General features: G+C 42.2%; 1 protein-coding gene across 5 annotated transcripts in view; it reads right to left on the bottom strand.

Annotated features, from left to right (window-relative positions):
• dph6 (diphthamine biosynthesis 6) overlaps positions 1 to 25,986 on the bottom strand; it is a 391,285-nt gene that overhangs the window by 71,884 nt on the left and 293,415 nt on the right. For all 5 annotated transcript variants that reach the window (XR_010975725.1, XM_068039383.1, XM_068039384.1 and 2 more), the window contains one exon: positions 16,793 to 17,038. Coding sequence is in view for 4 of the 5 variants with exons in the window: in XM_068039383.1 (XP_067895484.1) it covers positions 16,793 to 17,038 (246 nt within the window). In the remaining variant the exon portion in view is untranslated. The remainder of the gene's footprint in view (positions 1 to 16,792; positions 17,039 to 25,986) is intronic.

Below are 25,986 nucleotides of genomic sequence, written 5' to 3' on the forward strand. Positions count from 1 at the left end.
GGTCTAGCTGGTGCCAACGACGTGATCTTGGGTGCCTCCATGAAACCTGGTGACAGGGTTTAGTGTGAAAGAACGAGTTGGTGATGCAGAGGTTATGATAGGTACACAACTCAAGCAGTCTCTGCCCGTTCTCATTCATCCTTCCAACGCCATAGCGCCCAAGGCAGGAGGGCCATGAGTCATGGTCGGCCCCAATTCAATTCAACCAAGACTTGAATTAAGTCTTGGTTAATAGCGTTTACAGTTTACAGTTCTGATCACCATATTATAAAAATATAGAGGTACTGGAGAGAGTGCAATAAAGATTTACAAGGATGATACCAGAATTGCAAGGTTATAGCCATCAGGAAAGGATGAACAGGCTAACTTTCTTTTCTTCAGAAAAGAGAAGGCTGAAACGCAACCTAATAGAAAAGTCACAGAGTCATTTACGGCACAGGAGGTGGCCATTCGGCCCATCAAATCCGTGTCTTTAAAATTATGAAAGATTTTGATACAGCAGAGAGAGAGAAAAACTAGAGGCTATCAATATAAAACTAGAATATAAGATAGTCACCAAGAAATCAAAAACAGAATTACGGAGAAACTGCTTTTCCCAGAGATTAATGAGAATGTGCACTCGCTAGCACAGAGAAGAGTTGAGTTGAATAGCACAGATGCATTTAACAGGAAGTTAACTTAGCATATGAGGGAGAAGGGAGATGGGTTATGGATGCGGGCAACTAACCTGATTTCCAGAGGTGGGTCCATAAATTAAATATTTTAACTTGGCTGCCTGCCTCAAATTTTAGCTATGCTTTACTTTTAATGTCTGTGGGCGGGATTCCCTAGAGCTCAGGAAATGCAGCAGCTGGAGGGAGGCAAGAAAAGCCAGATCCATCAAGTAATTAGCTGTCCAACACAGCTTTGGGCCAGGAAGAGTGCTTCTCTTGGGCCACTAAGTTTAGCTGCTTCCCTCCCGTAATCGGGCAATCTCCACACGATTTAATCTCCCCACCACCCTGACCCCTGGTCTCCACAAGTTCTTTCCTATCGCTCCATGCTCTCCTTTCTGTTTCCTGGCTGTGGCCAGTGCTATTAAATTCAGCAGGACCTCGGGGTTGCTTGACTGCAACCCCACCAATACCACCCCCTGTTCCCCACCCGGATCCAATCCCTACAAATATTGGGGCCTTTGTGTCCTTTGCACACAGCAGGAAATAAAAAGCATATTTTTCCCAAATCCTAAACAAAAAGTGCCATGCAGCAGAATGACAAACTGATGGTGGTAGTTTATTTTCTTGAAACAAAAACAAGAACTCAACAGTATTATTATTGCTTGCTGCCGCTACTGAAAATGACAGCACACGGCATGTTTAGTTGTGCTCAGTTCATCTTATTCTAGTCCTTGCTGTTAAAAAAAAAAGACCATCCATGACTCAAATGCAAAGAGAGTCAAGGAAAAATACTAGATGTGAGAGTTCTGAATTTGACCTCTGCTAAATATCTTCATTACAATTGCTTCAAAAGAATACAAAACTTTGGTTTAATCTGGACCCCAGGGAAATCAAATATACTGCACAGCAGATAAAAGCCAAGTACTCTTATGCCTTTTGAATTCATTGTTCATACTTCACATGGATTATAAAAAGACCTTTAGAAATGACAATGACCAGAGAAGCTACATCAGTAAGGGCACAAGAGTGAAAAACAGACATAAATCAAATCTAGAGGTGCTCATGCTAGGCACAGCACAGCGTGACTAATTGACAGTTTTTTAAAAAAAAAAGCAAACTAATATAATTTCTCAAAAAGGTGCAGCTCCAGCCAGGGTCATTACCATTTGTGAAAAAATTCTCCATATATGTACTATGGGCTGATTTAATGCTCATTAGGTTTATGCCTAAGGTACATTTCTCTCCTTGGTTGTTCTCAGTTCCTGTCACCTTTCTTTGGTGAGCTTGCATTAGAATTTTGGTGACTGGTTGCAACTGGAGAAAGGATTAACTTATAGGAAGCTCTAGAGATAATTACACAAGCCAAAAAAAAAAGGATCAAATGCCCCATGGCAAGGCTGCCAGAGCCTCCAGCGGTTTAAAACGTCACAATATCAAAAATAGCACTGGAACATGGTTTAAAGGTTTAATTTCTTTCTTCTGTATTTCTGATACTTTACTGAAAAGTATGGTAACGAACAATGGTAATGGATTTGGCAAGTATCTGTAAGCAAAAGACTGAAAGGGTCAATCACATGCTATTGCAGATGAATAATGATCTCTCCCTGTTGTCATAGTTATTTGATGTGACAGTGAAATGACATACAGTTAAAACTGCAAAACTAACTGACCATTTACACATTTAGATACTCCACCCTTATAATATATTCTTTGAGAGCTAAGAATTTTATACGTTACAATGAGTTGTATTATAACAGCATAAAATAACAGCCTTACAACAAAAACAGGTATTACCAAGATCCTCATTTCAAATACAGACCAGGGGTTCAAATATAGACCAGGGGCTTATAATAAGAACATTTAACAAATTACATGGCTGTTGCTTTTTTGAATGTAAAAAAGGAGACATGAACATTTAAAAAAAAATTAAATGTCGACTACAGAACTTTGAACTGAAATATGATTATGCATGCATATTTAACCACAGAGTGGCAAGGTGCAGAGTCACATCTAACATTCCACTGCCACTGTGCTATCTAAGGAAATACTCTGGAGTCCAAACACTTCCCCATAAAGAGGAAGAAGAAACTGGAGGGCATGTAACTTTGGGCCACTTGGGAATGGCTGCACAGGGAACTGTTTGTAGGTTTCAGCGTATGTGCTCTTCAATTGATTGCATAATTATTACTGCATTGCAACAAAACAATACCCTCTGCAATTATAATGAATTCAAAAGAATGGCTGATGCTTGCTTTTTGTTGCACCTCCATTTCAATCTTACTATTACAACAATGGAAATTCAGTTACTAGGGGACATAGGTTTAAGGTGCGAGGGGCAAAGTTTAGAGGGGATGTGCGAGGCAAGTTCTTTACACAGAGGGTGGTGAGTGCCTGGAACTTGCTGCCGATGGAGGTGGTGGAAGCAGGTACGATAGCGACGTTCAAGAGGCATCTTGACAAATACATGAATAGGATGGGAATAGAGGGATACGGTCCCCAGAAGTGCAGAAGGTATTAGTTTAGACAGGCATCAAGATCGGTGCAGGCTTGGAGGGCTGAATGGCCTGTTCCTGTGCTGTACTGTTCTTTGTTCTTGCTTATTTACAAAATAGAACCGTAATTAATAAGAACAGTGCATACTCCAGTGTATGATAGTTAGGATATAAAACCTAAGATAAACTCCCAACCTAAAAAGAACATATTTCGGCAACTTAAGTGTTCCTCAATATCCCAAAAAAAGTAAAAATTAAAAAAATTCTGAGTGAGAGTTTAAGAGCAGGCCTGAGAGGGAGCACAGCGAGACCGGGGGCAGGGTAGAGGAGCAGGCCTGACAGGGAGCACAGTGAGACCGGGGGCAGTGTAAAGGAGTAGGCCTGAGAGGGAGCACAGTGAGACTGGGGGGCATTGTAAAGGAGCAGGCCTGAGAGGGAGCACAGCGAGACCGGGGGCAGTGTAGAGGAGCAGGCCTGAGAGGGAGCACAGGGAGACTGGGGGCTGTGTAAAGGAGCAGGCCTGAGAGGGAGCACAGGGAGACTGGGGGCAGTGTAAAGGAGCAGGTCTGAGAGGGAGCACAGGGAGACTGGGGGCAGTGTAAAGGAGCAGGCCTGAGAGGGAGCACAGGGAGACAGGGGGCAGTGTAAAGGAGCAGGCCCGAGAGGGAGCACAGTGAGACCGGGGGCAGTGTAGAGGAGCAGGCCTGACAGGGAGTTGCTGACTGACTGCATTCTAAAATAAATCACAGTGTGATGTCACAGGGAAGAAGGTAAGGGATTGGTGAGTATTTTTCTCTTTTCTCTCTCTAAACTAGGGTATTGGTTCAAATTGGGAGCTGGGAAATTAAAAATATTCAGTTGGGGTTAATATAATAGTAAGTATTGTAATGAGTATTAGCACAGAGCAGGACTAGAGATATTAGTTAAAATTGATAGTTTAAACAGGGGTACTAAATAGATTGCTTAAAAAGGGAATAGAGGTTTTTTTTTAAGCTCATAGCTGTGACCTGTTGCTTGCAATTCCTGCGCCATGTTGGAACTTCAAGACACTTCATGTGTCTTGGATAACCACATCTGTAGGAAGTGCCTCCAGCTGCTTCAGCTCGAGCTCAGGATTTCCGAGCTTTAGGGATGGCTGGGATCACTGCTGAGCATCAGGGAGCAAAAGAGTTTCCTAGATTGTACGTTCCAAGAGGTGGTCATCCTACAGGCTATAGTTCAGGATAGTAAGTGGGTGGCCATCCAAAAGAGTAGGAAGAGGCTGCAGTCTTCAGGATGTGTGCCACTCTCAAACAGGTACTCAGCATTGGAGACTGCAGGGAGTGGCAACACCTTGAAGGAGTGCAGTCCAGACCATGGCACCAATGGGCATGGGACTCGACAGGATGGAGCAGAAATGCAGTTGTTATAGGTGATTCCCTAGTCAGGGAGACAGATAGGCATTTCTGTAACTATTATCATGAGTACTGCATGGTGTGTTGCCTCCCTGGTGCCAGGGTAAAGGACATCATGGCGAGGGTGCAGGATATTCTGAAGGGGGAAGGGAGTGAGGCAGAAGCTGTAGTACACGTTGGTACCAATGACATAGCAAGAGCAAGTATTGTGGTACTATGGTCAGATTTTCAGGACCAAGGGAGGAAGTTAAAGAGTAGTACCTCAAATATAGTAATCTCTGGATTACTCCCAGTGCCATGCGCAACCGAGAGGATCAATGTGTGGCTTGAAGCATGGTGCAGGAGGGAGGGTTTCAGGTTCTTGAGGCATTGGGACCAGTTCTGGGGCAGATGGCACCTTTTCAAAAGAGACAGGTTGCACCTCAACAGGACTAGAACCAATGTCGCTGCAGGGAGATTCACTGGTGTGGTTGGGAAGGATACAAACTAAATTGGCAGGGGGTGGACATCAGCATATAGAAGTAGAAAAGAGGAATAAGACATTAAGTGAGAGTGTTAGACAGTACTAGAGAAGGGAGTAGTTCCATATTCGATGGGAGCAGACTGAGAACAGAGGAATGCAAAGACAGGATTACAATGCATCTGTGCAAATGCACAAAGTGTGCTGAATAACATTGGTGAGCTACAAGCACAAAGAGCAATATGGGAATATGATTAGTGACAATAATGGAAACATGGTTTAAAAATGGTGAGGACTAAGCACTTAATATACAAGGATATAAAGTGTTCATAAAAGTTAGAGAAGGGAAAAAAGAGAGGTGGGGTAGCAGTACTGATTAGGGAAGACCATTATTTTGGAAAGAGAGGATGTCCTTGAGGGGGAAAGGACAGAATCTATTTGGTTAGAGTTGAGAAGCAAAAAGGGTATGATCACACTACTGGGGGTATTCTATAGACCTTCAAATAGTGAGAGAGAAATAGACGATAGATCTGCAGGGAAATCACAGAGCTGTGCAAGAACTATAGTGTGGTGATATTGGGGGCTTTAATTACACAAATATCGACTGGGATAATTTTAACGTAAAGGGTAGGAGGGGGAGGAATTTCTGAAATGTGTTCAGGAGAACTTCCTTGATCAGTACGTTCTCAGCCCAACTAGAAAGGAGGCATCGCTGGCTCTGGTGCTGGGAAATGAGGTAGCCAAGTGGACGATTGGGGGAATTTTACGATGTTGGGGGAAAGTGATGCTGTGATCCCTGCCTCTCCTATTTTCCTGAGGCCCGCTGAATTTAGTGCCAATCAGGTACTTCAGTGGACACCGCGGGGCCTTCCATTGGATTTAGGACCCCATCACAGAGGTGCTGGCTGCTGCTGTAGCTGCACCTACTGGAGGCTGAGAAACATTGCTAAAGCCAGGCCTCATGTAGGTCCTGATGGGGTCTCGCGGGGTAGGGGTCGCAGGGGAAGAGGAGGGTAGGGGGCCAGCAGCAAGGGCCGGTGGTTGGCCCTCAGTGGGCCCCCCCTTCCCAATGCCAGGTCCCTCATTAGGCACTAAGTGCCTTTGAACGAGGGAACCCACCCCCCCAACCCACCCCCCGGAGCCGGGAAGCAGCCCGCACAGTTTTTCATGCCGTGTTTCTCGTGCTGTGACAGGGCCGCCCGCTGCATGGGCAATTGCGGCTGCAACAGAAAGAGGCCCTTAATTGGGGGTTAATTACCCAGTTAAGGGCCTCAATTGATGGCAGCGTGGGAAGGCAGTTCACAGGCCTTCCCGTCGCTGATTAAATTTTGGCAGAGGCGGGATGGTGGCAAGGGCACTGGGAGAGGTTTGAGTTAATTCAGGAGAGCAGGCATGGATTTGTAAAAGGGAGATCATGCTTAACTAATCTAATTGAATTTTTTTGAACAAGTAACAGAGAAGACTGATGAAGAGAATGCGGTGGATGTTGTTTATATGGATTTTAAGAAAGCGTTTGATAAGGTACCACATAAAAGGCTGGTTAACAAAACTGAGGCTCATGGAACAGGAGGGTCGGTGTTCAACTGGATAACAAATTGGCTTAAGGACAGAAAACAGTGAGTTGTAGTAAATAGTTGTTTTTCAGACTGGAGGATGCCGGACAGTGGTGTTCCCCAAGGGTCAGTGCTGGGACTACTGCTTTTTTTTTGCCATGTATAAATGACTTTGATCTTGGAGTCTGAAAATGACACCAAACTTGGAGGTGTGGCAAACAGTGAGAATGATCTGAACTGCCTGCAACTGGACATAGATCAGTTAGCAGAATGGGCAGACAGGTGGCAGATGGAACTCAATACTGACAAGCGTGAGGTGATGCATTTTAGCAGAAGTAATCAGGAGAGGCAATATATACTTAATGGTACAGTTACAAAAAAGAGGGTGTAAGAACAGTGGGACCTAGGGGTGCATGTGCATCGATCTTTGAAGGTGGCAGGACATAGTGAGAGAGTGGTTAGTGAAGCATATGGGATCTTGGGCTTCATAAATGGAGGCATTGAGCAAAAAAGCAGGGAAGTTAAGCTGAACCTTTATAAAGCTCTGGTTAGGCCCCAACTAGAGTATTGCATCCAGTTCTGGTCACCACATTTTAGGAAAGATGTGAGGCTCCTAGACAGGGTGCAGAGGAGATTTACCAAAATGGTTCCAGGGATGAAGGATTTTAGTTACAAAGTTAAGTTGGAAAAGCTGGGATTGTTCTCCTTAGAGCAAAGGAGATTGAGTGGAGATTTAATAGAGGTGTACAAGACAAGGAAAAACTGTTCCCATTAACTGATGGTACAAGGACTAGGGGACACAGATTGAAGATTTTGGACGAGAGACACAGGGGGAATATGAGGAAGAACTTTTTTTACGCAGTGGGTAATAATGACCTGGAACACTCTGCCCACAAGCGGAGACAATCAATGACTTCAAAAAGAAATTGGATGGCCACTTGAAGGAAATAAACTTGCAGAACTACGGGGATCAAGCGGGGGACTGGGACTGACTGAATAGCTCCATGGACAGCCAGCATGGACTTGATGAGCCGAATGGCCTCCTTCTGTGCCATTTATGACCCTATGAGTAGTACGAATGAGGAACTTGCCACCAGACGGTTGTGTGGTTGAGGCAGACAGCTTCAGTGCATTTAAGAAGAAGCTGGACAAGTACATGAAGGAGAAAAGAACAGAAGGACATGTTGATTGGGCGAGATGAAGCAAGGTGGGAGAGACTCATGGACCTGTTGGGCTGAATGGTCTGTTTCTGTGTTGTAAATTCTATGTAATTCTATGAATGCACACATCAAAATTTATTCACCAAGTTACATTGCTTCCTTCTTTTCAAATGATATATTCTGTTCCATTGGATGATGATGAGTTGAAAAGATGTTTTGGAAAGTAGTATCACAGTCCACTGAAAACATAGCAGCAACATGAATTTGGCAACACTGAACATAAATTCAAAATCTAAACTGTTATGGTTTTAAGGAATAATTATGGAATTAATAAAAGTTTCATTACTATCAGAATTATAAAAGTTTGCTGCTGACAATTTTGGCTTGGAATTTAACACTTGGGCTCACTCAACAACCTTTACTGCGTATGTTCAAAACACACATGGAGAGATGGAGAACCACCAACACAAAGGGAGATTCCAGATGTTTTACATTTAAATCAAAGGAATAATCCAAAGTAGGTCTCCTCCATTGCCACATCATTGGGCATTCTTCTGAAAATGTAATCCATTATCTGATTACAAAAAATTCAAAGTGAATTTGAAATGGCAGTTTGGCCTCTCTATTGAGCCCATCACCCGAACAGTCTTTCAAAGAAAAAGTGATGAAACACACTTCTGTGCTTGGCCTTCACTTTCTGTGTCTTGTATTGCTCTATGGTTTCAATAGAGCAGCCGAGATACTTGGAAGCAGGCTCAGAACTGAAACAGCAAGTTTCTGTGATCAGTTGCAGTGTCCTTAATCATGAATGTGGCTACATTGTAATTAGCTGTTACGATATGGAGTTTGTTTTATGAATCAGTACTTGAAAATAACACCACTGCATAAGCCTATTCTCAAATACAGTTTTTGCAGAAAGATTTTGGAAAAAAAGGTGGTTTGCAAATCACGTGATTCAGGAAGCCTGCACACCTGCAATCATGCCTGACAGAAAATCAGCTGTCACTATTGAAAAGATGTCTCAGTGGGCAAGAGGGTGGCCTGTTTTAGTGCCTCCATACTGGATGCTCTGGTCAGTGAGGTGGACTTCGGAAGGGAGGCATTGCTTCTCCAGGTGGGAAAGAAGCCCTCAAGAAACAGCCTGAAGAGGGAATGAGAGCACATTACCTCACAGCTCCAATGACCCTGGTTCGATTCTGGGTACTGCCTGTGTGGAGTTTGCAAGCTCTCCCTGTCACCGCGTGGGTTTCCGCCGGGTGCTCCGGTTTCCTCCCACAGCCAAAGACTTGCAGGTTGATAGGTAAATTGACCATTGTAAATTGCCCCTAGTGTAGGTAGGTGGTAGGAGAATGGTGGGGATGTGGTTGGGAATATGGGACTAATGTAGGATTAATATACATGGGTGGTTGTTAGTCGGCACAGACAGTGGGCCTAAGGGCCTGTTTCAGTGCTGTATCTCTAAATAAAAATAAATAAATAAATTACCAAGGAAGTGAAAGCCTGGATATTGGCACCATGGACATGGCAGCAATGCAGGAAAAAATACAATGACCTCACAAGTGGTCAAGATGAGTGAATGCACCCTCACAGTGCATGTCATGCCCACCACACCAACAACCTCTCACTCTGGCACAATGCACCACACCCCCATCACTCAGCCAGCAGCACTCCCTAGCACCTAGGACTCAGGTCTAACATCCAGATACTCCACCTCACCCCAATGCTGCAAACATCACACTCACCTCTCGCTGCCTCCACATATTTCCAACTATTCAGCTATGGCAGGCACATCACTCAATCACAGTGCTGCACTGTCACTGACACTCTTGCCTTTCTTTTGCTGAAGGTTGTCCATAACACCAGGAAGAGGCAGAAGACTGGAAGGTTCCAAGACTCCATCATCGCCTGAGCCCCGCTGGAGGAGATGGCACAATACCAGAAGTAACGTGGCCCGTGCAGCAGGTAGTGTCCAGGATAATGGTAAATGACAGCAATATGCCCCTTTTCAACTCCCTCCTCATCCTGAGATGTGGCATCAAGTTGAAGCGATGATGGTGTGACCATGGAACTCATGCTTTCCTCCCCACCCCACTTCCTTCACACTTCAGCGCTGTTTCTCCGTCCTCCAAGCTGCATGCAGACTCTGTGCACAGCAGAAGGGCCTGGCAATGTTGTTTGACGATGACGTGATCCAGGAAGCCAGCACACCTGCAAGCATGCCTGACAGAAAATCAGTTGTCACGATTGGAAAGATGTCTCAGTTATTACTAACCTTTCCTTCTAAGCTCCTGCTTTCAGATACCCAAGAACTGCTGCCTATCCAGCCACAGGAGCCCCAGGAGAAGGAAGGAGAGCAACAACACAGTACTAATGAAGAGACGTCAATTGATCTGACACACAGAGCCACCAGCTCAGATGCTGGCACTGCACATACCTTGAGGGCTAGTACACAGTTGGGATCAGCACATGATGAGTCATCCGACAGGAGCTGCCTGCAGTCAGGCCAGGAGTAAAGGATGGTTCATTTTCCAGCTCACTGGAGAATGAGATCGCAGACGATTAGTGCTACTGGGGTCTCAGATGAGATCAATGGGGCAGCATGCAGGAGACTGCTGAATGGGCATGCACACAGAGATGCTGGGTGCACTTGCTAGACTGCCAAACACTTTCCTGTCAAGGATCATGGAGGAACTCAGTTCCAACCTGGCAGAGGGCATGGCGTGCAGCATGCCCTCTCTGCAGCCTCTGCCCCATCTTCCTGTTGTGATGAAAACCCCGAGGCACTGGCACTGCTGCCCCCATACCTGCGGCAGCTTTTGCGTGAATAAGTAACCTACTCATCTGCCACCGCCACCCCCCCGCCATGAGGATGTGACAACACTCTCTGGCAAATCCAGGAATTCATCAAAACACCTCCAGAAACACTCCAGAGTACTTCCAAACACTTTGCAATAGACAAAGTTCCAAAAAATTATTTACCTGCAATCAGGCCCTTTAAATAACACCCTTGCAGCTTGGCGCTTGTTTTTTCTTGAAAAAATGACAAAGAAGCTGCCTGGTTATTCACTGCCTAAATTTGAGGTCCTGGCGTCACATCAGGCAGTTGGCCTATGTGACGTCAGGATAGCACCGCATCAAAGCTTTCTGGTGCACAAAGGGGTTGCACCTGTGTGTGTCCTTACCCTCATAGAATTTGGGGCGGCACAGTGGCGCAGTGGTTAGCACCGCAGCCTCACAGCTCCAGCGACCCGGGTTCGATTCTGGGTACTGCCTGTGTGGAGTTTGCAAGTTCTCCCTGTGTCTGCGTGGGTTTCCTCCGGGTGCTCCGGTTTCCTCCCACGTGCCAAAGACTTGCGGGTTGATAGGTAAATTGGCCATTATAAATTGCCCCTAGTATAGGTAGGTGGTAGGGAAATATAGGGACAGGTGGGGATGTGGTAGGAATATGGAATTAGTGTAGGATTAGTATAAAAATGTGTGGCTGATGGTCGGCACAGACTCGGTGGGCCGAAGGGCCTGTTTCAGTGCTGTATCTCTAAATAAATAAAAAAATAACTAAATAAATAAGAATGGCACGCAGGAAGCAGCCAGCAGTACAGGGAACACAGAGGGCGGCACAAATCCTCTGCAAGTGGCTCTACACAAGGCGGTTTCTCACCCATCGTGTTTTAAACCATAATGTATTCACACAAGCTTAAAATATAGCTCTGACGTGGTAGGTAGTTAAGATGCTAATGAGCCAGCTTCCAGGTTGGTTACCCATAGACTGTAAGCAATAAGCAATTTTCTAACCTGTTGGCAATCAAAAGAAAGACTCAAAACTACTCGGTTGGAAAGCTTTTAATCCCTTTCTGGCTGTGAAAAGGAGACAAAACACAGAGTCAGAGACACAAGTAGCCGGTCAGGTTTTTGAAACAGTAACGTGTAAGGCAATCAAGCCCAGAAAAGGTCATTGAAGTCCTTATGAGTCCTCTACAGACAAACGTGTGTGCCACCTTGCCCACTGATGAGCTGGCACCTGCACTATTCCTGCCTAGTGTTTCACCATGTGAGATCCAATCTTTTAATCTACCCTCTAACGTATACGCAGTGTCAGTATCTGAGCTGATGGCTGCGAGAGTAAGAGCGAGTAACAAAGTTTCTTCTTCATCATTGTCTTCCTGCTCTTCCACCTCTTTCTCTTACACCACTGTCTGGCCAGGTGGCAGTTCTCAGGTACCTGAGAGGAAATAGCACAAGGGTAGGGTTGTGGTATGAGGAGTGGTGGTGGGGGTGGGGGGGAAGGGGGGGTGAAACCATGTTTACACCATCTGCAGATTGTATATCAGAAAATATTGTGGGATAAGGGGGAAGTGGGATGTGAGAAGCAGGATTAGGTATGAGCATCTTCGATCCTTTCAGCCCCGCTGCTGGCTTCAGTTGTGCCTGCTCCAATGATGGTGAGCACTGTCTCCGCTATTGGTGTGAGGTGGGGTTAGGCCAGGCAGCTGTGCCTGTCTCCAGCGGGTTAGCTCCTGCTGCCTCCAGTTGTGCACCACCGCATCCTGCAAGAGATAGGGAAGTGTGTCACTGAATGTGGTGCAATATGCATGGATGATGTGCTTATCTTGGTTGAATAGCTGACAGTGTGTGCAAGCTATGAGACTTTGCTATGAGGCTTGCAGCAGTGCTAAGTGTGTGAGGGTGAGGAAAAGCTACGAATGTCAAATATGAGTCCAGATAGATAGAGCCTATTGTAGGTGAGATATGAGGTGTGGGGAATTGAGTAGCGGCTGAGGCTAGTAGTACTGTCTGTAGGATATGGCGTATGAAGATGCATTCACCGACCTTGACCACTTGTGTGAGGTCATTGAACTTCTTTTGGCACTGCATCCAGGTCCTCAGGACTAGACTGTTGGCATTGAACGTGACGGCTATCTGCCCCCACTACCTTCGAGGTGTCTGTCTGGAGGGCCTCCTGGTCCCCTTTGGATAGAGGATCTCTTTCCGCTTGTCCACCTGCTGCAACAAAGCCTCCAGTGTGGCGTTGGAGAACCTCATAACCTGCTCTCTCCACTGTTGCACCATAGTCACTCTTCTCCAGCCACTTCCATCAACTGCTCCAGCCGAAATGCACCTTTTCTTGAAGAGGTGCAAGCTAGCTTTAAGTAGTATAGGCTAGCTTGAATTCCTGCCAGCCTTCACTATTTTGTGCCCCCTGCTCAGCTGTGCAGCCACTCAACAGCTTACTTAGTGCTGGCTGCATGCTGTAATCACACAAATGAGCAGGCAGCATAAAGCTTCTGATGCAGGCAGCACATAAACAAAGGGCACGGGTTAATCACGCAATGTGATATATTTTTTGAATAGCAATTGCTTTCACTGCAACTACTTCAGTTGGATGTCATTTCTAAAATTGTTTATAATAGCATGACTGAAATTTCAACAGAGAAACCTCAATCAAGGTGGTATACTGACTTCAGTCTGGTATGTATATTTCATTACACGTGCTAACATAATATTAGAGGCATTATTGCCTGGGTGTAGTATTGGGACCTGGTCTTTAGAAGAGATATCTATCTTCAGTCCCAAAATGCTGTCATGATCAATAACCTCTTAAAAGTGAATCGTTATCAAATAATTAGAAACATTTTTGTAGGTTCAATCACCCTCGGAGGTGACTGAAGTTTTGCATAAACACACAAAAGGCACTCTCCATTTCTATCGAGGTTTTTTGTTTTGTTTAACCAAATTATCAAAAGCTAACAAGCTAAATTACAAAATAGATATAGATGTTATTTAGGCAATGCAAGAGGGATGCAAAACAAAAGGCTGAAATAGGCATGGTTGACCTTTGTATTTGGTTCACTGCAATTTTTAGTAATGCAGAAGAACTATTCTGTCTGTGGAAATGCAAAAAATATGAAACGATAGAATAACAAAGGTAGACAAATTATTAATTTTGAATTAAAATTAGAACAAAACATTTAACTTAAAATATTTTGAGTTGGGATTAATCTCAAGCCATTTTCATGATTGTAAAATGTAAAACAATTTTGTTCTCTAATCTTATATTTGACTTTGAATTGCATTGCACGTTGGTGCTTTGTAAACTTGTTTGGGTGCTCAAGTTGTGGGTTGTTGCATTTCAGTTTCTGGGAGTGATGACAGTTGCATTAGGCACTGAGCTATGTATTACACAAGGATTAGAACTGATTACATTTGTCTGAGATTCATAGATTTTGAAAAGTATTGTTAATAGGGAAATAATGATTGAGTCTTTAAAGTGTAAGTCCATCCTAATTAGCTGAAAGGTCAATTATCACTCAAGTGACTTCATGGTTTTGTGAAATTGAGAAAAGTGTCTGGTCTTGGAAAATGTCTCATTTACCTATATTTTTAATAATTATGTAATGTTATCGTGTCCTCGTTTCCAGAAAATGAATTTACTCATCAACTCTAGCATCTCTATGAAGCAGCTTTCAGTTTGCTGCAATGCTAAAGTTGGTGTGTCAACAGGGATCTGTCCAAACAGCCCCCTATGGATTGTACTGCAACATTGGAAGTCAAAATCCCAGTAAACTGACCATCTGAGTGTAAACACAGATTTTTGTAGTCGGGGTCAGAGGTACAAAGTGGATCTACATTTCCTATTGTATTCGTGGTCTAAGGTTCATTGATCCACTATCAAATCAATTCACTATTTAGAATAATGACAAATTAACAATCTTGTTCTTGTTTTTTGTGTACTTCAGCAGTCAGGCCAAAGAAACATCATGATGTCAATGCAAAGAATGAAAACTAATTTCAACATCAGGAAGAAAATATCTGGTTTGGAAAAGGCAGTGTAAATTGACTCTCCAAATCTGCAGCAAAATAGGGTTAAATTCACTCTCAGCTTTCTCTGTAATGTATAAATACACACCTAGAGTTCTGCCTAGAATACTGTTTGATATGCCTTCTTGACTTCTTTCACTCATTTTGGGATACGAAACACTTGCAGTCTTCTGCTTCTTTGGCTTGGAAGCATCAGCACTGCAATTGGACTCTGCTACTTTAAGCTAGAGCAGCCTGTTCTGCAGACTTTCTGCAACTGCCAACAATATTTGAAGTAAAGTGGGTGACAGAAGCATCTCATGGAAGGCCCTTCTACTTGAACGGGGATGCAGAAGTTCGGACATGGAATAAATAATTTTCCAACATGTAAGGCAGCAAGCAAAATACAACAGTTAAACATGAAATCTGCAGTTAAAGCAGACGTGAAAATAAGTACAATATTTATCACTGCTGAGACAGTACAACTGTAATTGTTGCTCAAGGTAAGGAATGAAAAAGTGAAGACAGTCATTTGAGGGGTGCTGTTACCTACCATGTGATGGAAAAGTCAGAATTATTCTGAATGAATTAATAGAGTACACATACCTCTGATCTTTTTGGTTGCATCTTTTACATACTGCTAGTCCTTGATACCAAACAAAGAATTAAATTTGGGTCCTTTGAGTTTTAGGGGGCTGGGGCAAAGCGACATTTTAAAAAGCTTTGTTCGTTCTGGTTTTGCATTGTATCTGCTTTGGGAAATAGCAAACCCAGACTGTGGAATTTAATCTTTAGTTGCTTCTCCCATTTTCTTTATGAATGATTACTTAAATTAATTTATTTTGCATAAAATATTGAATATTTCTAATGTAATATTAGTTGATGTAAATTAATTACTTGGGGAGAGTTCTAAATGAGAAAAAGTAAAATGTCACAATTGTAGGCTCCAGAAACACAGAAAGGGCTTCATACAGCAGCAACCAGCAACTTATCTCATTTGGACATAAACAAAACTGGACTAAAATGAGGAATAGTTTTTCAAATTATGCATTACTATCCATCAGAGAAGTCTTTAAAAAAAATACTTATGGTTAAATAAAAGGGATTAAAAAAAACGAATGCCTTTTTTTGTACATTTAATCACTTTAAGTACAAAACCTACTGAGATTAAATTTTATACCTCGAGGAACCTGTCTCACACTGAAACCCATGTATATGCAATGTTGATAATTTTCAATGATCTGCTGGCATAGATCAATATTAGAATTTAGCTCCCACTTATAACAGATGAGAAATGACTTGGAGTTGTAGATAAAATGTAGAATGCCTTTAAAAATTACCCTGAGGCATCACATTAGTTGGAGAACATTAGACTTTAGTGCTCAAAATTTAACCTAGGTGCTCAGCCTTGAAAGTTTTTTTGAACCCACTTAGCATCAAATGGAAACATTCCGAGACGCTGGGCCAGGCTACATGACAGTATTGTATAGAAACACTGGGGAGGGGGAAGAAATCAAACCATCCAGTCCCACAAGTCAATCAACCCGTGAACCAGCATTTATGGAAGATTTTATCGCTGACCATCATATCCTCTTGATTGAAGGGAGATAAATTCATAGGAAAGCAAACATAAAGAACATGGGAAGATCAGAAAACAATCTAAAAAACTGATTTTAATGTAAGCACCTCAAAAACTGGTAGTGACACATGAACAATGTCTTAATATCTAGCAGACTAATATGATTTCCAATGCAACATTATAGACAATGCACAAAACATTTTTACCAATAATGAAAGGTATTCTCACACTCTTAACATGCTCCCCTTTGGAGCCAGGTGATTGCAGCTTCAGAGTGAAGCCAGATTCTTTTCTGTTGCATCAAAGTTTTCAAATCGCAACAAAAAGCACCTTTTTAGGACATTAAAAAACAATTCATTCCATAGGACGTTTTAACAATTTTGTTACACTTGAACATTTACTGCAAAGGACTTCAAAATTATTTTTGCATTTATGAACTACAGAAGTTTACATTGAGAAATGGGCCTGAAGTCCATGTTTGGGTACATTTTGACAGACAAGGCAAAGTTTGGTTTAATACAGAAAAAATGTTGAGGGAATATAAGCTTTGGGATCTATTGCAATTAATAATGTAAATAAATAGTTTGGTAAATGCAATTATTAATGGAATTTGACTTGGATTAATGATATGAAATGCAAATAAATTATAGTATTTTCAACATCTTCAAGAACTACTGTGCAAGTATCACAGGACATTGCTTACCTTTTTTGTGTGTTCCTTTATGGTCTTTTGCCACAGATTCTGAACAACAGAGATGTATTTCTTGTCTGTGACATAACAGTTTGCCAGTAAGATATTGATTAGATTTGTTCCACTTTTCATAGCCTCAAGAACTTTCTGGACATGGCTCAGTGCAAGTGCAGCCTCAGATCTAACACCTCCTTTGCTAAGTTGCATGGTGCATGGGATCAAACCAATCTGCCCAGCACAAAATATTTCATGTCCAACCTAAGAGGATAAATAAAAGTAATTAACAATGTGCTGATCTCTATCATGAGGAATGAGATTTCAAAATAGCAAATGCATCAAACAAATTTATATTAAAAACTGTGTGCATAGGTACACACATTAAACTGTAGTGCAGATTCTAAAGGACAAGATAATTTATGCTGTTCACCAATCTATGTTATTATGACCGAGGTGGGAGGAGTGCACTGTCTTTTCTCGTTCCACTTCTCCACAGGTCACAACACATATTTAAATGTTTACCCAGTTACCGATGCAGTTAATCATATATTTTACTCTTTATCCCAGAATAAAATACACCAACCAGGTTTCTTTAATAAACAACAAAATTATCAGTTTATCATCAAACAAGATCTAGTAACGAAGCAAAGCATTAACACACAGATTGAAATATGAAAGTTTCCTTTTTAAATACCCCCCCATTCCCCCCCCCCCCCCACATGCACACTAGAAAAAATACAGAAATTCTCTCTGCAGAGTTTGTTACAAAAAATGAGAATACTTTTGCCAAATACTTGCTAATTCTTGCAGAAAAGATAGATATGGAAAGAAGTCAGTTGTCCCTTTTCTTTGGCATCCGTGTATACGGAGACGGGTTACTGGGATCTTTCCTAAAGCAGTTCTTTTCAGGCGGCATTGAGGATTAATCTGGCAGGTTTTTCTAGCTTCTCAGGAGAGATGCAGCACCAGAGATTTTAGCTCTCCCACACTCGATCTTTGAAGGGTTTCTTCAAAGAGGTAAAGAAAAACGATTTTTTTTCCTTGGTAGACAAAACACCAACCGTCTTCAAAACAGTTCACACCCCAACAGAAAGTTAATCTCTTGACCTCCATAAACCTTGACATGTGGCTTCTCTGTAAACATCTTCCCCAGGTCACTAAGGTTTCTGTTGTTTACAGAGTCCAAAGCACATGATTTCCAGCAAAGGTTGTTTTCAAACAACATCTCAGTGTCCTTTCAGTGAACTGTCAACAACAAAGCAAAGTCCACCATTTATGAAATCTTCAGCCTTCCAATGAATCCATCTCCACGATTTAAATATGAGACATCAAAAAAAACTTTAAAAATATAGAAGTATCTTCATCATAATGTTCAACAGTCTAGATGGAGATTGCAAATTTTTTTAGCAGATCCAACCTTCTTCTTCTGCTTAGGTGGTCCCTCAGGAACGAGGAGGACTTGTGGGTCTTTAGATGATTGAATAGTCCAATTCTGGAACCGCACTCTCTGCCACAGGTGGGGCAGGTGGTGTTTGGTAAGACGAGTGAATGGGATGCTCGAATTTCCAAATGCTGCTTCCGCTGTTTGCACTTGGTTGTTGCTTGGGCATGTCAACATTGTTCAAACTGGCTGGCACCTTCACGGATACTTCCTCTCCATTTTGGGATGTCTCAGGCAAGAGATTCCCATTTTTTCCAGGAGACTTTAAGGGCGTCCTTGTAGCGTTTCCTCTGCCCTCCTGCCGTGATGGAGCTCAGAGTAGAAAGCTTGATTTAGGAGTCTTGTGTCAGGCATGCGGATGATGTGGCCTGCCCAACGTAACTGACTAGACATGGCCAGTGTCCCAATACTGGGGATGTTGGCCTGAGAGAGGACACTGATATTGGAGTGCTTGTCCTGCCACTCAATTTGCAGGATCTTGCGGAGGCACTGCTAGTGATCTCTCTCCAGGGCTTTGAGATGTCTACTGTACAGTGTCCATGTTTCCAATGCATACAGGAGGGCAGGTAACACTGTGGCCCTTTAGACCATGAGCTTGGTGCCAGCTTGGAGGTCAATGGCAACTATGTGTTAACATGTATGAATTAGCATTTACTCCTAACTTTATAGATTCAATTGCACCCAAGTTTTCTATTCAAAAATATATACACAGAGAGAAATTAGTTCAAACTAATTAAGCGAGGAAAACTTTTGCCACACCCCCAAGAATGTAAATGCTTTTGTCATTTGCACTAAAATATAGACCCAATTAACTGAGATATGTACGTTATTCCTAATGTTACAACTGAGGTGTGAGCAGTGCACTGTTTATTCTAGTTCCACTTCTCCACAGGTCACAACTTATATTTAATTTTTTTCCCACTGATCGACACATCAATCATAGACTCTATTCTTATCCCAGAATAAAACACACCAACGAGGTTTCTTTAATAAACAACAGAATTATCAGTGCATTATAAAACAAGTCTTAACCAGTAATGAAGCAAAGCATAAACACACAGATCGAAATATAAAAGTTCCCTTTTTACCTTAGCCCTTCTCACACACACACACACTGGTTAACCAAAAAAAAAAGAAATTTACTCTTTAGAGCTATCGTACAAAAAAGACATTAAAAAATATGTTGACCAAAATACTTGCTAATTCTTGAAAAAAAAGAGAAGATATGAAAAGATGTCAGAAGTCCTTTTCTGGTTTGGTGCCCCAAATAGGTATAGATGGCCACTGGGATCTTCCTAGAACAGTTCTTGTTAGGTGAAGTTGAAGATCAGTTTGGGCAGGCTTTCCAGAGAAAATGCAGTATCAGGGGTTTCAGGCAGTTTCTTACACTTGCTTCTCAGTTTCTCAAGAGATGGAAAATAATGGCAAGCTTTTTCAAAGAGCTGGAACAGACTGAGCTCGGGTTTTGCTCCCTTGGCAAGTTTTCTCCAACTGTCTTTTCAAACCATTGTCCATATCCCCACTCACTGTCCAAAATGAAACCAAAAACAATGTCACAAGATTCAAGCCTCCTGACCCCTATAAATCTTGACTTGTCACTTCTTTGTAAACATCTTTCCCCAAGTCGAAAACAACCCCTGCTGGGTAATTATTTGAAGACATGTGCCTTCCAGTAACTGTTTACAATCCAGACTTCTCAGTGATCCTTGTAAAACAAAAAATCCATCCATGGACTCCTTTTCAGATTTAAAACACAAATCCTCAAAATTTTCCAAAAGAATGAAAGCACTCGTAACACTAAACATTAGCAATTTTCTTCAACAGCGTGCCTTACCAATATCAAATAGTTTGTGCAAAGCCCCTGATGTTTTTTACATGTTAAAAAAACTGGTGAATTTTGTTTATGAAGGTGAGACATAAAAAGTGCAAGGAATTATTATGATTTGGGTAATCAGCATCAAGGATGAGGTCTGACATTACATAGAGCATGGCTAGCTGCAGACTAAAGCTTCCTTTATTCTTCCCCAGTGATTGGACCTGCTGGATTTTGAGTGAATACGCAAAACTAAGAACAATGTCATGTTGGCCACGACTTTGCAGTCAGTGGCAAAGTGACGGCACTTGCCGCTGACCTCGAAGAAAGCTGCCTCGGAGAAAGATCTAACAATGTCTGCCATGTAGATTTCACCTTTCAAGAAATTAATTTCATTCTGGCGTGAGTTTTAGGGGATCTCTGGTTTCCAGAACAGTGGTCCCATCAAGCAGGTTACAGACATAGGGAGGAATGAGGCCATAGAAGGAATGGAGAACAAGAATGAGTATTTTAAAACTGAGGCATTGCAAGATGGAACCCAATGTAGGCCAGCAAGCAGAGGGGTGATGAGTGAACAGGATTTGGTGCAAATTTAGATATGGGCGTCAGAGTTTTGGATGAGCTTAAATTTATGGAGGGTGGAAGATGGGAGGACCGACTAGGAGTGTGTTGGAATAGTCAAGTCTAAAGGTAACAAAGGCACTACACCAATGGATGAGCTGGGTCAAGGGCGGAGTCGGGTAATGTTACAGAGGTGGATGTAGTGATTGAGGTCTGTGTAATGGCATGGATATTTGGTTGGAAACTCATTCTGGGATCAAATACAAGACCAAAGTTGTGAACAGTCTTTGAGTCAGTGTCAGATAGTTGTCAGGGAGGGGAATGGAGTCAGTTGGTAGGGAGCTGAGTTTGTGGCAGGTACCGAAGACAATAGCTTTGGTCTTCCCAATATTTAGTTGCAGGAAATTTCTGCTCTTCCATTACTGGATATTCGAAAATGTGACAAATCAGTGTGGTTGAAAGAGGTGGTGGTGAGGTAGAGCTAGGTGTCACCAGCATATGGGTGGAGCCTGACGTGTTTTCAGATGATTTCGCCGAGGGGAGCACATAGATGAGAAATAGCAGGGGGCCAAGGATAGATCGTTCGGGAACTCCAATGGTAATGGTGCAGGAGTGGGAAGAGAAGCCATTGCAGATGATTCTCTGGTTAGGCTGGATTGACAAGAATGGAACCAGACGAGGGCAGTTCTACCCAACTAGAGGATAGGCGGTGGTGAAAGACGGTGTGGTCAACCGTGTTGAAAGTCGCAGAAAGGTCGGGAAGGATGAGGTGTGATAGTTTACTCTGGATGTCATTTATGATATTGATGAGGGTTGTTTCAATGCTGTGGCATAGGCAAAAACCTGATTGGAGGGTTTCAAACATGGAGCTGTGGGAAGGTTGAGCACAGATTTGGGAGTTGACAATATGTTCTAAGACTGGAGAGAAAAGGGAGGTTGAAGACAGGGCTGTAATTTGCAAGAGCAGGGGGATCAAGGGTGTTTTTTTTGAGCAGGGGGTATTGATGTCAGATTTGAAGTGCACGGGACAGTACCCAAGGAGAGAGAATCATTAGCAATATCAGCTAATATGGGGGCCAGGAAGGGATGTTGTGTCAGTGGCTTGGTAGGAATAGGGCCAAGGGAGCAGGAGGTGCATCTCATGGACAAGATGACACACGATAGATGTCTAGGCTGGAAGTCTTTCAGCTTTTAATTCTATCAAAAAAAAATTTAAAACCTCTATACCATTTTAGGAAAAACACCAAAGCTACATACTAGTATTTTATAGGAACAATTAGATTGGGGGGAAAAATTGGTTACTTTTGGCATATAAGAATATGTTAAGTAAATTTCTACCATATTTACTGAAAAAAATAGTCTCATTCCTTTTTCTTTTCTGCTCAGCTGCATTTAATACAATCTAAATGTTGTGGTGTAAATACATAGACCTCAAAGAGCTCAGGTTAAGAAAGAACTCAGAATAAATTAGTATAAAAAAAGAAAGTAATAGAAATTGTTCTCGACAACTTTTATTATTCATATACTACTGACAGTTATATTTGCATAATAGAAAAATCTAAATTCTTAAAATAAAGAGCTTTAGGCTCATTTTAGACAGTAGGAAGTAATGGTCTTCATCCTCTCCATCAGCAGTGATTTGTTTAAACATTTCATTGCACTCTGTTGATTAAGCTGAAATGAGTTGCACAAATTATGAAAGGAGAGCAACATGAATACACAGATTACATGGAGTGGGGCTTTAAGTTACATTAGCCAAGGAATCGGTGATTCAATTTAAAATAAAAATACAAACCAATGGGGTCAATTTCTAGAAGGATAGAATTAAAAGCAAAGAAGTCATGCTAAGCTTATAGAACCTTAACTAGACCACACTTGAAGTACTGTGAACAGTTCTGGACTCCATATTATAAAAAGGATACAGAGGCACTGGAGAAGCCACAAAGAAAGATTCACAAGGATGATACGAAAATGTTGAGTTTGTATCCATCATGAAAGATTGAACAGGCTGGGGTCTTTTCTCTAAAAAAAGAGAAGACTTGAGGGGTAACCTTATACAGGTCTTCAAGATTATGGAAGGGTTTAGTGGATAGGGTAGATGTAGAACTAGATGACATAAATATATCATCACAAATAAATCCTATAGGGAATTCAGGAGAATATTCTTGACCCAGAATGTGATTTGAATATAGAACTTGCTACTATAGGGAGTAGTTGAGTTGAATAGCATTGATACATTCAAGGGGAAGCTAGAGGAGCACATGAGGGATAAAAGAATAGAAGGATATGTTGAGGGGGTTAGATGAAGAGAGGTGGGAGGAAGCTCATGTGGAGCATAAACAGTGGAATGGACCTGTTGGGCCGAATTGCCTGTTTCTATGCTGTAAATACTTTGTAATAGGTATGGACCTATTGCTACTGGGTTCTAATCTAGTGGAAACTGGAGGGATGAACATCTTTCCTGTCTGCTTGATACATTTGGGCAATCTCAACCTAATCCCTCATGAGCTTGGCCCCACAATACAAAACTGGTAATCTCACTGTTTGGGATAGAAATGCAATACTGTACTAATGTGCCTCTTTCTTGCTGCAGTCGTGTGACCTCTACAATGAGGCACTCACTGCAGGCATCAATCAGAAGGCAGTTCAATAAAGACACAGTACAAGCAAGAGGGTTGGCCTGTGAGCTCGTAACATGGTGTCAGAGTGGAGCTAAGCTTGAGGGTTGAAGTGCTGAATAGAAGCACAGCTACTGAAAGAGGGACACAGGAATGTTCAGAGCTGCTGAAAGCTGCTAAAAGCCACAGAAAGCCCAAGAAAAGGAGCAATGAAGTGCTGAAAGCACTGGGTTAAAGACAATGGCTGCAAATGTTCCTCTCCTGGCGCTGGTCGAAATGAAAGGTAATATGAAGCAGAACTGGCAGTTTTTCCACTCACAATAGCAAAATTATGAAATTACGACAGATTTAATTAACAAACCAAAGCAGCTACGAGTAGCTACACTTTTATCACTGTTGGGGACAGACTGTTACAAAATGTATTCTACCCTAAATCCAAAGCACAAAAAAAAAGACAGCAGAAATTTTGAAAGACTTGAAGGCACACTTTGAACCCCAAGTGAACGTAACTTATGAACAGTAGGTGTTCAATAATACGACCCAAGATGAAAAAGAGTCCACTGATTAATATGTGATTGCATCAACACAGCTCACAGAATCCTGTGAATTTGCGCAACTAAAATATGATCTAATTAAAGGCAGGATTGTATTCGGTATAAAAGATCCCGCAGTGAGAGCACTTCCACTGAGAGAGGAGAATCTTACTCTCAGGAAAGCAATCGACATGTGCAGAAGCGCTGAGGTTGTAAATCAGCAGCTAGAGCATATTCATGACAGAACGGACTAGGCCTTACATTTTGCTGAGAGACATTCCAGGCCAAAAGGGCAGAAAGATCATGGACAAAAGGCAGGATGCAAATACTGCAGAGGACATCACACAAAGGAAAAGAAGACATGTCCAGCATGGGGAAACCAGTGATCTCACTGTAAGTAACCAAATCATTTTGTGCACAAGTGTTTGGCTATAAGGAAGCACAACAAGCAGGTACAGATGGCCACTGGAGAGATATCAGCAGAAGATTCTGACAAACCACTATGCTTCAGTCAGGTCGATAGTAATAAATGGTTTGTGACTGTTGGAATGATGGCTGCAGAAGGAGAACATCAATTCAACACAAAGTATCAGATAGACACCGGTGCGTTATGCAACATCATGACCTTCACAGACCTCTGCGAAGTGGCTCAACATGGCGATCCAAAAATGAAGCCCTCGAAAGTAAGTTTGAGGCTATATGATGGCACCATACTAGTGTTGAGAGGACAAATTACTCTGAGTGCCCAATTGTTATGAAAGTGCTTTCATTTTTAATATTTTTTGAGGACTCGTGTTTGAAGATTGTGGAGATGGATTCATTTGGAAGACTGAAGTGATTCCATAGATGCTGGACTTCTTATTTAAAAAAGGTCACTGGCAGGACTTGAGCTTTCAGTTTAAAAACAATCCTTACTGGATGTCACATGTCTTAAGCTAAATAAACAACAGGAACCTTGGTGACTAGGGGGAGTTGTTTCCAGAGAAGTGACATGTCAAGATTTATGGTGGTCAAGAATTGGTTTCATTTTGGATTGTTTTGAGTCAGTTGGGGGTCAGCCTGCTAAGAGAGAAGACACCAGTTCATCCTTTCTTCACCTCTCTGAGAAACCCTGAGAATCCAGTGTGTGATAGCTGTAACCCCTGATGCTGCATTTCTCCTAGAAGGCCTGCCAGACTAATTCTCGACGTCACCTGAACAGAACTGCTCCAAAAAGCTCCCAGTGACAACTGTCTATGTGTATTTGGGACACCAGAAAAAGGACAACTGATATCATATCTTATCCTTTTCCTTCAAGAATTAACAAGTATTTGGCCAAAGTATTTTTTTGTCATTTTTGTAAAGAGATCTCTGCAGAGAAAACTTATTTATTTTTCTTTAACCTGTGTTTATGTGAGCGTGTTGGGCTAAGTTAGAAGGGAACATTCATATTTCAATCTATGTTAATGCTTTGCATCTTTATTGAATACATCTTGTTTTATAATAAATTGATAAGTTTGTTCTTTATTAAAGAAACCTGGTTGGTGGATTTTATTCTGATATAAAAATAGAGTATATAATTGATTGTATTGGTAACTATGCAAACATTTTAATATAAGTTGTGACCCGTGGAGAAGTGGAACTAGAAAAAGACAGTGCACTCCTCTAGCCTTGGTCGTAACACAATACAATGACAAGAACTGGAGTTCCAGATCATAGACAGCAAGCAAAAGCCACTCTGCTCAGCCGGAGCAAGTCTAAAGCTTTGACTGGTAGCCCTCAACGTGCAAAAAGAGATCTGCAATGTGTCGCAGCACACTAAACCATTGACCACGGAACAGATCCTAAAGGAGTACAATGATGTATTTACAGGTGTAGGATGTTTTCCTGGAGAATATCATCTCGAAGTAGATGAGAGGGTAAAACCAGTGCAGCATCTGCTGAGGGAAGTTCTAGCTGCCCTCAAGGCCAGCCTGAAAGACAAGATAGAAGAGCTGGAAAAGAAGGGAGCGATCAACAAAGTGACAATCCCTATAGAATTGATTAGCAGCATGGTAGCAGTGAAACAACCAGGAAAGGTGAGAGTATGCATCGACCCAAAGGATCTAAATAAAGCTCCGTAGAGATCTCACTACCCCATGCCAACCATCGAGGGAATTTTACCACAACTTGCAAAGGCAAAAATCTTCACTACCCAAGATGCGAAGGATGTTCACTGGCAAGTGAAGCTGGATGAAAGCAGCAGCTTTCTAACCACATCTGGA

This window comes from Heterodontus francisci, chromosome 9, assembly GCF_036365525.1.
Source record: "Heterodontus francisci isolate sHetFra1 chromosome 9, sHetFra1.hap1, whole genome shotgun sequence".
Taxonomy (NCBI): Eukaryota; Metazoa; Chordata; class Chondrichthyes; order Heterodontiformes; family Heterodontidae; genus Heterodontus; species Heterodontus francisci.